The following is a 14,411-nucleotide window of genomic DNA, read 5'->3' as shown; positions in this document are numbered from 1 at the left end:
CCTCTGCTGGCAATATCATCTCTTGCCCTGAGATGCTGCAGGACATTTCACTCCAAGTCCAGAGGACAGAGAGGGGAGATGGCTGGAGCTGAGGGAAAGAAAAAAGGCAGGCTGAGGAAGTATATAGTTGAAGCTAAGAAAGACCTCACGGCACGAGCACGTCCTGGAGTATGAGATCTTCTCTCATGTGTGGAACATAAATCAACACCCCTGGATGTGCCTGACACTGCTGCACGGGGCCCAAGGATTAATATTCATTCTAGGCAGTGTCTTTTGGGAGTTTCTCAATAATCCTCTCATTTCAGCTATTCTGCAAACTTGAGCCACTGATTCTTAATGGGGGAAATTGTGGAAATAGGATACAGGAGGCTCAGACTCAGCTAAATTGATTCCTGGGGCTGGTCCAGAACTGGACTTTCAGGTTATTTATTTATTTATTTTTGCAGAGAACATCTGTTTTCTGAAGATTTTTTTTAATTTCCTGCCAAGTCCAATAGTATACACTAAGGGGAAGGGGGCTTTTGTCCAGCCACTTTCCCAATTCAGAGTGTTTTATGTGGATAATAAGTAGGGGATATTTGCCCTCTAGTGTTTGTGGGGGGCAGAGAGGAAAGCAGGGTGACAGCCCTTTTGAGAGCTGCATCTAACCTAAGTCTCCTGTAATGTTTCACTATCCCTACAGGACAGAATAAAGCAGAGGGATAACCTTGGAGTATCTGGGGCTGGGTGACCATTAAGGGGGCAGCTGTGTGTTTTATTGAGAGGCGGTGAGCTCTGCTGGACCCTCAACATAATTTGCTATGAAACAGAATAAAGTCTCTTCTGAAACTTTACACATTGCCCTTCTCTCCCCAACAGGCTGCAGAATAAAATTCACTTACCAAGGGGATAGGGAAGGGAAATGGCTGCAGTGGAACTGATAACCTTTGAGGAGGTGGCTGTGTATTTCACCCTAGAGGAGTGGGCTCTGCTGGACTCAGGTCAAAGAGCCCTCTACTGGGATGTCATGCAGGAGAATTATGAGGCCATGGTTACTCTAGGTAAGGACACCTGTCCCCTGCTTCCTGTCCCCAAATGCCCAAATATAAGTTGGTTTCTGCTCATAATTCTTCCCTTGTGAAAATGGTGGGTTGTAATAAAATGAAAACTATTGGGGTGGAAAGAAGCTACTAATGGAACTCCTCAGGGATATAATTTTGGACCAATCTTACTTGATATGTTCATGAATGTACTTGGCATAAAAAACAGGAATGTGTGTAATGACATTTCCTGAGGGAGGGCACAGAGCTGGGAAGCACTGCTGCTAAAAAGGAGAAGCTAAATATCCTACAGGAAGAACAGGATGACCATAGGGGCTGAAGTAATGGAATTGGGATGACATTTAAGATTTCAAAATGCAAGATCGTACACTTGGATTAGGAATTTCTGCTCTGAGTGTATAGGTCACTCGTACACTTGGATTAGGAATTTCTGCTCTGTGTGTATGGGTCCCCTGCCATCGCAGGTGAATGGACACACGCGACTGTCTCTTCCAGTGTAGTTCCTGTTTATCCTTCCATTCCTTCACTGGAAATACCTTGGCTCTAGTCTGGAATATCTTCCACCAGCTCATATTACCCAGGGAGCTGGACCTGGGTTATTCTGGTTGAATAGGGTTCTTGTCACACACCCTGTTCCTCTTTGTGATGGGAAACTGTGTTATTCTCACCTTATGTGTGCGTGTATCTTTACATTTACTGCAGGGCACACAATGCCTCTGCCACAGGCTCTATTCTCTCACAAAGAGGGTGTCCATGAATATTTTCTAGTACCTGCTTTTCAGACACAAAAAGAGCCTGCACAAAAAGCACACCATACAACCAGGCCATGACTTCTGTTTTCTCTGCCCTGAGCAGGATTTCCCATTCCCAAACCAAGTGTGATTTCCGAGCTGAAAGGAGGAGAAGCGCAATGGGTTCCAGATCTAAAGGGCTGTGAGGCAAAGAGGATCCTGAGAAGTCCTTGCACAGGTGAGGATTTGGTGACACATATCTGGAAATGATCCAGACCCTTGCAAGCATGCCCAGGTCCTCCACCTCTGCCACAGGTTAGGGTTGTCCCCCAACAGATGTCATGTCCTCCATGGTTTCTACTTGGCCTGACTTATCCATTCCTGCATCCTTTCTCTACGAGTCCAAAATTGCTCTGGAGACAGAGGTGGCCTTTCCTGCCTCTGGGATTCAAGACAGTTTGAGGAATTCACCTCCTGGGTTACCATCAGTGATTTTGCACTGCGACACAACCCTTACAGTGCCAGTTCCTCACCCTCCCTTTCCCCATCATAGGGTGAATTACCCATGTCTGGATTCTCTCCATCTCTTGCAGCTGCCACGGGAACAGTGAGTGAGGAGGAGAGTGCCCAGCAGGAGGTCCCTGAGGATCTGGAGCCCTGGAGTCCTGGTTGGAGAGCAACCTGGGAGGCTGAGAGCAGCTCAAAGAAGCAGCCAAGAAATCCCTCAGGGAACAGACTGGGCCAGGACCCTCCCAATAACAGAGGCTTCATAAGTGAGAAACCCTCAGCTGGAGAGAAGCTGCACTGGGACACGGCTTGTGAGGCTGGATTGAACTCAGAGCCAGGGCAAGCCTCTCCCAGTGACTGTGCCAAGGGCTGCCAGGGGCTGGAAGCCGAGGCTGGGGAGCAGCCGAACGCATGTGGTAAGTGTGGAAAAGGCTTCTGCCACAACTCAGACCTCACCAGACACCAGCGGGCCCATGGGGGTGAGTGGCCTCACCAGTGCCCCGAGTGTGGCAAGGGCTTCCCCGTCCGCTCGGCCCTGGCCACCCACCGGCGCATCCACACAGGGGAGCGTCCCTATGCCTGCGATGCCTGTGGCAAGCGCTTCAGCCAGAGCTCCCACCTCATGCAGCACCTGCGCTCCCACACGGGTGAGAAGCCCTACCGCTGCCCCGACTGCGGGAAGAGCTTCCGGGAAGGCTCCACGCTGGCCCGGCACCGACGCACCCACCGCTCGGAGAAGCCCCACACCTGCTTCCACTGTGGGAAGGGCTTCCATGAGAAGTCCAACTTTGCCCGGCACCAGCGTGTGCATGCAGGGGAGCTTCCCCCCACTGGGGTGGGGGCTGCTAGGGAGGAGGAGGAGGAGAAGTCATACATCTGCCCTGACTGTGGGAAGGGCTTTGGGCGCAACGCCTACCTGACCCTGCACCAGCGCACCCACACGGGCGAGCGCCCCTACACCTGCCCCGACTGCGGAAAGAGCTTCAGCGCCAGCTCCAACCTGACCCGGCACCAGCGGGTCCATACGGGCGAGCGGCCCTACCCCTGCGCCCACTGCGGAAAGCGCTTCTCCCAGAGTTCCACCCTCTTCGTGCACCTCCGCACGCACACGGGCGAGGTTCCCTACCGCTGTGCCACCTGCGGCCGGGGCTTCAGCCAGAACTCCACCCTCCTGGCCCACCAGCGTGTCCACACCGGTGAGCGGCCCTATCGCTGTGCTCGCTGCACCAGGGGCTTTGCCACCAGCTCTGAGCTCACCAGGCATCTCGGGGGGCATGCCGGGGAGGGGCCCACCCCTGCAGCCACTGCCCAAAGAGCTTCCCCACCAGTCTGCTCCTTCACAGGCACCAGAAAAGCCACCAGTGATGGAGGGGTCTGGCTCCACACAGATGAGCTGCACAGCAAGATAGGGCACCCTCGGAGGGGTGGCAAGGTGCCATAAAGAGTGGGTGGCAGAGCTGCCCTGCATGAGTTATTCATGGGTAGATTTCAGAGGTGTTTCAGTGCCTACAGGTGTAGACAGGCATCTCATGAATTTACAAGTAGGCCCAGTTCCCGTTGGCCTTCGGTGGGCTTCCAAGCTCTATCACTGCCAGATTTTCTGTTCAACGGGAAATTCAGGGGTTTTCAGAACTTTTTTCTGTTCCTAAACAGAACCAACACATTCCTTGACTCCCTGTGAAGCAATATTCAACCCTCAGTCCAAACCCAGGCTTCTTTTTATTAAATTACATAGTATATGTTGGGGGGGGGGAGTTCATTGAAAAGTCATTTCCAAATTAAATCAGGCCCTTCTGAAAAATATCAAAGTGAACATTTTATCCTCATTGGATAGTCTACACAAAATTATATCAAAATCCATTTATGAATCATTTCAATTTCAGTGAAATGGCATTTTCTGCCAAAAAGACATTATGTGGTGGGGGAAAATGTAACCAGTTCTGGTCTATAAGGTGCTAAGGGGCTTTTGTAAATTCCCCATGGCTCCTCTCTCTATTTTGAGGTACATCCATGCTTTTGTAAATGTTGCTCTTTGTTTCTCTGTACATCAGTTCTCCATCTGGCAACGGGGATGGCAGCATTGCCAACCTGGCAGAAGTGTGTGAGGATCAACACAGTAAAGGTTGTGAAATAACTGGATGGATATAGATTCACTGGAAATGTGTCTCTCTTGCCCCACTTCTGGTAGATGGAAGGGGCAGGGTAGCTAACTCCATTTAATTTCACAGGAGACTAGGTGCCTGTATCTCATACAATCATAGAAAAAAGTAGGACTGGAAGGTACCACCAGAGGTCATCTAATCCATAGTTTCTCAACCTGTGGTACGTGTACCCCTGGGGGCACGCGAGACACAGGCAAGGGGTACGCGGGTACCCCAACACTGTCTCTCTTGCCCTCTTCCTCTCTCTCACCAATTCCTCCTCTCAAAACTATGGCAAAAAATTTGGTGTAATTAAAAAAATTAAATTCCCCAGTAATAATTTGGTGTGCTGTGCTTTGCATGGCACTGGGTTCAGCCCTCCTAGCTTTGGCCAACATCACCTCTAGCCCAGGTACATACTTGAAATGTGCATCCCTGGTGTAAAAGGTGGCAACCCTATCCATACCAGATCAGACATCTGTCATATCACGGCCTTATATACACAGCCCTTCTTCCAACTTATGGAACACATTAGTCTGTAAATATAAAATCCCCTGGAAAATTGAGTGTTGGCGTACTTATTCAAATTATCAGACGTTAGGGAGTACTTGCTACTTTAAAGTTTGAGAAACACTGATCTAGTCCAGCCCTATACCTAGGGATGGGGATAACCTAGGACAGGGTTATCCCCATCCATACTAGCCCTTGTCTAACTTATTCCTAAAACTACACAATCAAAGATTTTTTTTATTTCTTTGAAAAATCTTGGCCTACATTGTCTAGGGCCATGATGAGATATGTGCATGTATGTGGGGTGGGGGCTTGGTAGTGAAGGAAAGGGTGTGGGCATAGAAGTAGGGAAGGAATGGGGCACACCAGGAAACTAGAGGCTGGAGGAGGGAGCTGAGTGCTGGGAAACAGGTTAGTTATGTGTGCTTGGGGGAAGGAACTGATGGCAAAAGGGGAATATTATTTTGGTTTGAGACTCAAAAAATATCACCCACAAATATCGTGACCTCTTGCATATTTCCTGGAGCATCGCAGCTACAACATCATGCCAACGTTACCAAAATATGTTTTTGTTGAACTGTTCTGCACTGAACATTTTTACTTTTCAATGAAAAACTAAAATGTACTTTGGCTAAAATTTGAAAGCGGCAATATGCCCAGTCTGAAATGCTGCCAGAGTGTGTCATGGCAGTTGCAGTTCAGAGTACTTTGTGTACCAGTTCTCCTAGATCGGTGCAGCTCCTGGGTCAGACTACCATCTCCCAAGCGCCCTCACTACCCATCCTCATGATTGGGGGAAGAGATACATCACGGGACTCTCATGGCCACATTGTGTCATGGGAGATGCAGTCCAGCTGGGGATCCCAGGCCTTGGGGGAGAATGCGGGTATGAAGCAGTTGAACGATTTTCAAAAAGCGTCTTGACACCCACCTTGCTGGGGTCATCTGCACAGCAGAAACACTTTTTCTGAAAATTTTCGTGTAATCAAAAGTCCAGTATTATATCAACAAACTGTTGATGGAAAAATTCTGGCCTTACCTGAACATTTACTAGTCAAGCTATATTTTACCTACATGTATGATACTATGGATATAGGGAGAAGACTATGTCAGTCACATCCTCATCCATGGGCCATACTCTCCCTCTGTCTGTTTTTTTGCCTCTCTTAGATTGTAAACTCCTTGAAGCAGGGATTGTGTCTTCCCACATGTTGGTACGGGCTGTTGGCCCCAATCATGGTGGAGGCTTGCGGGTGCTCTTTCAGAACTAATAATATATGATAACAGCTGGTTTATATTTCTTCAGTTTAGTGGTGAAATTTATTCAGAGCTCACAAAAATAACACTTTCCTGGGTGTGTGCATATGTTGTAACACATCCAGGGGATGAAAATCTCCCTGTGCTGATGAAGAGCAGGCCCAGGTGCTAGTTCAGCCCACAAAGACGGCTGAAGCAGGATACAGATAGTGCATAAGACTCTTGCTGGTGCTATATCCACAAGGGAATCATAGTCAGTGCCTACCAGCTCCATAGGGAGTGTTCTGGTACGTGCTGGTTTCAGCAGAGCTACCAACAATTGACTTCAATTGAGATCGGGCCTCACAGACTCCTGTAGAGCTGTGGCTGATTTAAACCAGCTGGGAATAAAACTCCTGGGCTTCTATGAAGTCGCCTGATTCACAGCACCTGGGATTTGGGCTTCATTTCATTATGTAGGTCCTGGTAACACATTGTAGCTGGTGAGGAGTGAAGCTGGCCAAATTGAAGCTGAGGTGGGTCAGAGGAGCTAAGAGCCATAGTTTTAGAGGTCTGTGGGTACCTGAAAAGACAGATTGGTGCCCAGTAGACTTGTAAACAAGACCTTGGTGCTTAAACTTAATAGAAAACAGCTGCAGTAACACATTTAACCTTAAATTTAGGCAGAATTTAAGTGCCTGCTTGCCACTTCAGACACCTGTGTAGAATCCAGATCCTCAAAATGCCTCTCAGCTGTTGCCTAACCCTGCTGGCACCTGAATTCCCTCAACTGGAGTCCCACCACTACCTGAACACCCCTCCATCTCACATGTAAGCCCCATTTGAATTTACACTCTCCATGTCTCCCTGTGAGGATGTGGCTCCAGTGGGCACTTCTGGAGCATGCCCAGCAGAATGGGTGCTGCGTGGAGCACAGCTGGAAGAGGAGCCCTCCTGATCCTTGCCCTCCTGATCACCAGGCTGGGATGCCACAGTACTATGTAACTGAGGATAAACACATTAACCCTGAACATATCCCTCCCTTAGGCCAGAATGGGACAGTCTGCTGGGTAAGTTGATGACTTAGAAGCTGCTGCTGGGCTGAGACCTCTAACTGACCTACTGAGCAATATCTTCCTTCACACTTCTTCAGTATTCTTCTTTCACACCACGACCACAACACATCTGACAACAGTTAGGTTGCTGGTGCACTGAGCACATGCTGACTAATATTGTCTTACTGCTCCCTGGCATTCCCCATCGCCCTGTCTGTACCCATCTGCTGTCCCGTGTTCAATATTTAAGACTGAGCTCTCTGGGCGAAGGAGTGTCTCTTAGTTCTGTGCCTGATATGATGTAAACTCAAATTTCCCAGGTGCTGCTGTTTTGCGAATAATACATAGCCATTGACCCTGTCCACCAGTCGCTCCCAAGTCTCTGAATACTGCCGACGTTGCGGCACGAGGCTGCATTTTCATGGCCCCCAAACACTGCCATCAAGAGGGAGGGAGTGGAAGTGAGTGAATGCACAAGGATCACGGACTGTGAGCTTGCTTTGGCATTGGAAGAGTGGGAGAAACCCTTTAGAGACTGCAGACTTAGAAACAAATAGGCTCTGGGGTGTTCCCAACTGAGATGGGTCTCGCAATTCGGCTGTGCGTGTGGCTGTATGGCGGGGCTCATCAACTGGGAGTGACTGCAGCAGCATTCCCTAAACAGGACCCTACTGCGCAGGGTGGGATTCTCAAGAGTAGGAGAGAGAACCTCCACTCCCTTTGTAATCTGAGTTTTCTGTTAGCACTGGATGTGGCAGCATTAATGGCTCATTTGTCAGCAGCTTAACCGCACGCAGAGGAAGTGGTTGCAGCCATGTCAGCTATCGACCTCAACTGAGGCTTTTATATCCCTAGGAACCTCCTTGGTATACATGGAAGGAAAAGAATCACAGACAATGTGAATAGAAAGGACTCAGAGAGGTCATGCAGGAAGAGGGTTTAGTCCATCCCCCTGCTTCAAGGCAGGGCCAACACTATCTGAATGATTGCTGATTAACCTACTTGATTTTAAAAACCTCCCGCAAAGGAGATTCCTCCATTCCTGCAAGTAACTTCTGTCCTACACTTGATGTGGCTGCCATGGGGGATGGAAAGAGCCACGAGAACTGGGACTTGAGGAGGGGGCAAAATTTCCACCTAACCTGAAGGTTTCTGGTGTCTTGGGCATATTCTTGGTTTCTCTGAGCTTTCCTTGCTCACTCGGCAAGTGCCCCAACCACCAGGCTACTGGGCTAAAAGGTGGGAGGACTCTACTTGCCGGTCATCACTTTCCTGCAACTAATATTTACTTTTAACCAAAGTTTTGGTTAAAAAAATTTAATGTCCCTGTCCTCAAAATTACATTTTTTTCAATTTTACTCTCTTTCTGCAGAAAAAAGAAATCATTCAGATTTACTTCCACAAGCTATCCTGGAAATACAGGGTAGACTGTCTTCGCCTTTCCAAGGTCTGTATTACATAGAAACAACATTAGAAGCATTCCTAAATGCCAACAATCTGATGAACCAGCATCCGCTCTGTCTCCAAGCATGTATCAAGCTTTCACCTGCACCCTCCCCTAACAGATTTCATGCCATGTGGGTCCTTTGATGCCATATGAGGATTGAGCTCCACCAAAGCTTTTCCCAGAGTTGGGGCAGTTCTAGGGTTTCTCCCCCATGTGGGATCTTTGGTGTGTGATAAGTTTTGAGCTCTGGCTGAAGCTCTTCCTGCAGACGGGACATTTATGGGACTTCTCTCCGATGTGGGTGCTCTGGTGCCGGATAAGGGTGGCAGTCTGACTGAAGCCCCTTCCACACTGCGAGCACCTGTAGGGCTTCTCTCCCAGAAGGAGTCTCTGGTGCTGAACAAGGTACCTCTTGGCACCGCAGCATCTCCTGCAATCAGGGCACTGATACGGTTTCTCTCTCACATGGATCCTCCGGAGTTCAAAAAGCATGAAGCTTTGACTGAAGCACTTCCCACACTGCTTGCACCGGTCGGGCCTCTCTCCCATGTGAGTTCGCTGGTGCACAATGAATGCTGACCGCCAGTGGAAGCTCTTCCCACACTCCCCGCATGTGATCGATCTCTCCTCACTCCAGTCACTCTGTTGGGGGCTTTCCTTTTGTTTCTTGACTTCTCGTCCCACGTGCATGGATTTACTGCCTCTCTTCTCAAGCTGTGGCCCTTTCTGACAAAAAAGCTTGTACTGACTCTCACAGGCTTCTCCCAGCTCATCCCCTTCGGCTCTTCCCAATGCCATCCTGGGGCAACTCATGCTCAGGACCTGCCGCAGGGGATGCTCCTCCTCCATGTATCGCTGCCCACTCACCTGCCGAGACAGACAAAGAATCCAGATGGGAGTTGTCCCCGGTGCTGGGGGGCAAGAGGGGCACTCAGCGAGGGGGAAGGGAAAAGAAGGAACAAATAACAAATAATCACGGGGGAAGTGAATGACCAGGAGTGGATTCTCCACAAATCTTTCCTCAGCAGAAGGGGATCAATTCTACCACCACGTTCCACCTTAAAACTCAAAAGAAAAAGAGTTACTCCCCAGATGTTGGCCCAGCTGGGTGGGAAGCCACAAACAACATCTGCCATGAGGATACAGCCCCAGCTAGGTGCAGCGCTGACCTGGCGAGATGATGCAGATCTATGAAAGCCCCCTTGAGCTCTTTGTGAGAATCACAGGGTTTTTTTTCCTGCACATCTGGTGGGACCTCCCTTTCCTTAAAAGCTTAGAGGTCCAGGACCAATGGCACCTTCCTTCCTTCCACCTTAGACATAGTGTCAAGCTGAGACCTGGGAAAGCCTGCTCAGAGGAAAGAGAAGAGCTGAGATGCACCGGGTTATGAGCTGAGATGCACCGGGTTATGTCTATCCCAAATGTTTGCTATAAAGAATGTTCCAAGGTTTTCAACTGAGCCCTAATTGCCCTCACCCACACTGACTCCTAGGACATTTCTAACATTAACTACTATGGAAGTATCACAGCACTGGCCACCCTGTAGGGAAGGTTCAGAGACATGCGCTCTGCTTGAGTCCTGTCCTCTGAATTTGCTTCCAGATGCTAGTTGTCACCCTCTGCTGTAGCACCCCACCCCTCTCCCAGCACTCATCAGGCTGCTGGGTTTGAGCTGCCCCACACTGGGCTCTTACTCTGCCTTTGGCCAGCTTCCTAGGCCTCTCTGCCTTGTTTCTCAGGCACTGTTTGCTCGCCTGTAACACCTTTGCAGAAATGGGTCTTCATAGCCCAGCAGCCTGTGCTGCTCTGTTCCTTATGCCCAAGGACCAGGGCTACTCCCCCAGACTCCCCAGCAGCTTAAACACTCTCTTTCAATTATATGATGAGCTGGGTCTACAGCTGACCTGCAACAGCAAAAAGCACATTCATGCATGCACAAACACACCCTCACACACACATGCCCAGAGAAAATGCAAGGGCTCCTAAAGTGAATCACTCTTTACTGTAGCTAGCATAAGATCCACACAAAAATAACTGATACCCACCTCCCTCAGTTCTCTCCCCAGTTTTGAGCACTTTTTCCCATTGCTCAGAGTCCTCTAAGGCAGGGGTGGCAAAGATGTGGTGGAGAAGTGGAGCAGCTGCCTTGTGCAGCACAGCCCAATAGCACTGGCTCCAGGGTAGCACAGCACAGCCCCATGGTGAGGGCTCTGGGGCCATGTAGCACAGCTTCACGGCAGCCAGAGCAGGATCAGAATGTGCGGGCAGTCTGTGTGTCCAGTCGAGCCCTCGGACTGGCCCCATACTACTCATCTAACCTGTCAGGCTGGATGAGTTTGACACCCCTGCTCTAAGGAGTCCAGTATCTCCCCATCCAGCACGTGGAGTCTTCCTCTCTCTTGCTCTCTCTCTCCTCCTTTACCTGGTTCTACAGTCAGAAAAAATTCCCTAACTGCTGAGAAAGTGTGCCATTTTCTCTTGACCTAGGCATTGCTCCTCTATGCCTTTTCCCTCTGAGTTACCCTGTCAGTGTATGAATCCCTTTCTTCTTTGCTCTCCTGGTTGAGGAGTTTCCATGCTCCCATCCCTAGCCTCCTGCAGACCAGTCAGAGAAGAATTGCTTCCTCCAGACTTCCACCATCAAACTGGATGGTAAGGGCCAGGTCTGTTCACTACTAAATAGCTCTTAGTGACTGCTCATTGCTAGCCCTATGTCACTAACTCTTTGGATTTCAGTCTAACATGGGGAGGCAAAGGATAACAGAAGAAGCAAGCAGCCTCTTTTTGCCTCTTTATATGTAACTACTGCCATTTCCTTGGGTGAGTGATTTTGTACTCTGCTGTACATTATAAGCGCTTTGACATCCACATCCTTGTTTCTAGGTTGGAGCGCGGGATGTTGTATCAAGTTAACCAGAGCAGTCACTTAAAATTATGTAACTCTTGTGTGTAGGCATAGGCCAGAGGCCCTTAGAAATGCAGCTCTCACTGGAAGTCTATTTTCATTATAAGAGATTTTGGTTTTAAATAATTTGGCAGCCTGTTGAAAACTTTACCAACAATCACACTGCAAGTATGCACACCCATGAAGACTAAACAGATTGACTAAGTTTTACCCCATTCCTCCCCCACCCTCTGCATTGTTCCCTCTTGTAGACTCTGACTAAATGTTATAAAAGTGCAGAAGGAAAGCAGCTTTGTCTCTGTTGACCTGTCCCTGTTCCCTCAGCAGTGCAGGGACCAGACATGGACCAGCTTTTTCTCTATCTGCTCCTTGCCTTGGTCACAGGACAGTGACTCTGCCCAGGGTGGCTGCAGGGAAGGGGGCTAGGAAGGTCTAGATCTGGCCACGTCCCTCTCTACTGACTGCTTCTGCTGCCCCTTCCATCCTGACTCTCCCTTTCTCTCTCCCTGACTGTGATACTTGGTTAAAGTCCCATTTCTGAGGGTGTTTGCCCTCCCACGCCTGGATTAGCTGCAGCCAATACTACCAGAGACAAGGTCCCCTGTATATCAGTGAGGGTAGCATCTCTGGGACTCACAGACCCAGGGCATGTCTACACATTCATTAATGCACCTTAGATACTGCTCATTTAGTTTAGTACTTGCTTAATAAAGTACTAACTGAATGTAGCACTGTTGCAGTTATTTTGTGACACTTACTGCACATTGGCCTAATAATACTGTGCAGTAGGCTATTAGCAGTTTTTAACTGCCACACCACTACACAGTGTTATTAGGCTAATGCACAGTAAGCATCTTATGTAGATATGCCCCCAGGAGAGCAGAGAAGGGGTGCAAACGGGCTGTGGGTGCAGAGTCCCAGGCCTGCCCTTCCCCAGTGTTTTCCCCCAGGTCTCTCTCCATTACCTGGCATCTTCAGCAAAAAAATTGTTGAAAGCCTGGCTGCCCCAGGGGGCTGGTTTCAGCTACTAAAAAAATTCCTCCACTGGACTGGGCTGCAATGCAGGTCTCTCCCAGCACAGACCCAGCCTCTGTTCAGTCCAAGCTCCTGGAGCACCTAACAGAGAAGGTAGCAACAGCTGACCCGGTAGCTCAGCCCCCAGATGACTCAACAGACAGAAAAGCTTTCTATCCCTGACCATACCCTGAGCCTATTGGTATTAATGATGTCACCATATTAACCGCTTGGCTGCTGGAAGCTGCTTTCACAGGCAGTGACACTTTCCAGCAGCACCATGGCCAGCATACGACCTGAGACTATTAACCCCTGAGTACATCTCTGATGTGGGAGCCTGAGGGAGACAGGGTGGGGAAGGAAAAAGCATCTTCTTGCAAATCATTTGTACCACACATCCATTGTGGATATAAAAAGGGATGGGTTGGTTTTGGTGAGAAATAATAGAAATCCAGGACAGAACTTTCTCCATCCTGAACATCTAGCTGGTGAATTTTCCTTCCTGACTACAGAGACCCCATCCTAGCATCAACTAGGGGTCGAGCAGACACTTCTGCAAGATATAGGAACTGCCACATTCAGCTTCCTGGCATGTTCACTCCAAACCTGTGACCACCATGTGCCCACTGAGAGTAGTAATCTGGTTCCCTATTCCATGGTCATCTCCAGCCTTGAAGCCTGACCCTTTGACAGGGTACAGGGCTGGGGTAGGGAATAGTCCTTCTGAAGGTGAGGTTGGTTTGATTCTTTTTTTTTACCTCTTTTTAGTGTTTTTGCAGAAAAGCAGTAGAAAGAAAAGTTACAGAAGTGTTGGAAGATTGTTCCTGAGCCATTTCAGAGGGCTCTACCTTGCGAACCCTTTGTGAGATCCACAACTTTGCTGGAAGTCCGTATCAGTGCATTAGAGAGCTTTCCAGCAGAAGCGTAGCTAGCCATTTCACTGCCCCAGACAGCATGGGGAAAGCAGGAGGCAGGTGGGCAGCTTTCATGTTGAATGTGCCAAGCAAGTCTTACCTGTCGTGGAGTGGTCTCAATATCAGCAGTTCTCTTCATGCATTTTACATGGGCTGATCACTGCACAGAAATCAGAAATAAGCGGGAACTAATCTGCAGTTGTTTTGAATCCCTTCAAGCTAGGTAGGATCCATAACGCAAGCTGTCTACTCTCTTCATGAGTGTTCTAATCAGTAAGCAATTATACAACTAGGTGTGGCCTCCATCAGGCACCTACCTTCAGGAGAGGACCAGGTACTGTGGACCTCAAGTGAACAGAGGACTCTAATGTGCAGCTTGGAAAGAACTGCCTAAGACCTTAGGGTGAAAACAGATGTTGCCTTTGTGCTGCCCCGAAGGCCAAGAAGACAGACACCCCTCCCCCTTTTCATTCCACAAATGCCCAAAATTTCTGGCTGTGATGTAATTGATATCATTTTGTACTGCCTTCTTGTGGCAGACATCTGTTAAGTTTATGATGGGAAAGCATGGTCAACCTGGAGCTGCTCATGCTCTCCAGCTGCTCCGGGAGGGCACTTCTTGGGATTTCAGGGGCCCAATTTTGCAAGCCTTAGAAATTCCCATCCCTGGGGTGTGCAGGATTGGGCCCCTGAAGCCCTGGGAACATATGTCTGCTTTCCTTGTTTAGGAGTCCCTGGGTGCCCATCAATATGTTGGTGCAGTCCTGGGGCTGGGATCACCAATGACTCCTAGTTCCAGTACTGCATCAGAGTGCCGAACTCACTTCAGTATGGTCTTGGGACTGAGTACACAGGGCTTCAGCTGATTGGTGGTCTCAGCCCCAAAACCACACTAGAGGTGACTTTTCCCA

The 14,411-nt window shown here is 49.1% G+C and overlaps 2 protein-coding genes across 2 annotated transcripts in view; one reads left to right on the top strand and one right to left on the bottom strand.

Moving 5' to 3' along the window:
* The window catches only part of LOC106722841 (zinc finger protein 271-like), a 14,405-nt gene extending 10,214 nt beyond the window's left edge, over nucleotides 1–4,191 (top strand). Inside the window, exon 5 of the mRNA XM_014525189.2 lies at nucleotides 2,671–4,191. Within this exon, the coding sequence (XP_014380675.2) occupies nucleotides 2,671–3,719 (1,049 nt within the window). The 3' untranslated portion in view covers nucleotides 3,720–4,191. The remainder of the gene's footprint in view (nucleotides 1–2,670) is intronic.
* A 4,601-nt stretch (nucleotides 4,192–8,792) lies between these two features.
* Nucleotides 8,793–9,876, bottom strand: LOC112552090 (zinc finger protein 34-like). Its single transcript, XM_025216723.1, has one exon. It carries the CDS (start codon nucleotides 9,514–9,516, stop codon nucleotides 8,863–8,865), a length of 654 nt encoding a protein of 217 aa, XP_025072508.1. The 5' UTR covers nucleotides 9,517–9,876; the 3' UTR covers nucleotides 8,793–8,862.
* Nucleotides 9,877–14,411: the final 4,535 nt, after the last annotated feature.

The sequence above is a fragment of the Alligator sinensis genome, unplaced genomic scaffold (assembly GCF_000455745.1).
Source record: "Alligator sinensis unplaced genomic scaffold, ASM45574v1 scaffold1391_1, whole genome shotgun sequence".
NCBI lineage: Eukaryota > Metazoa > Chordata > Crocodylia > Alligatoridae > Alligator > Alligator sinensis.
Note: the sequence above shows the minus strand (reverse complement) of the source record. Positions and strands in the feature narration are given on the sequence as shown.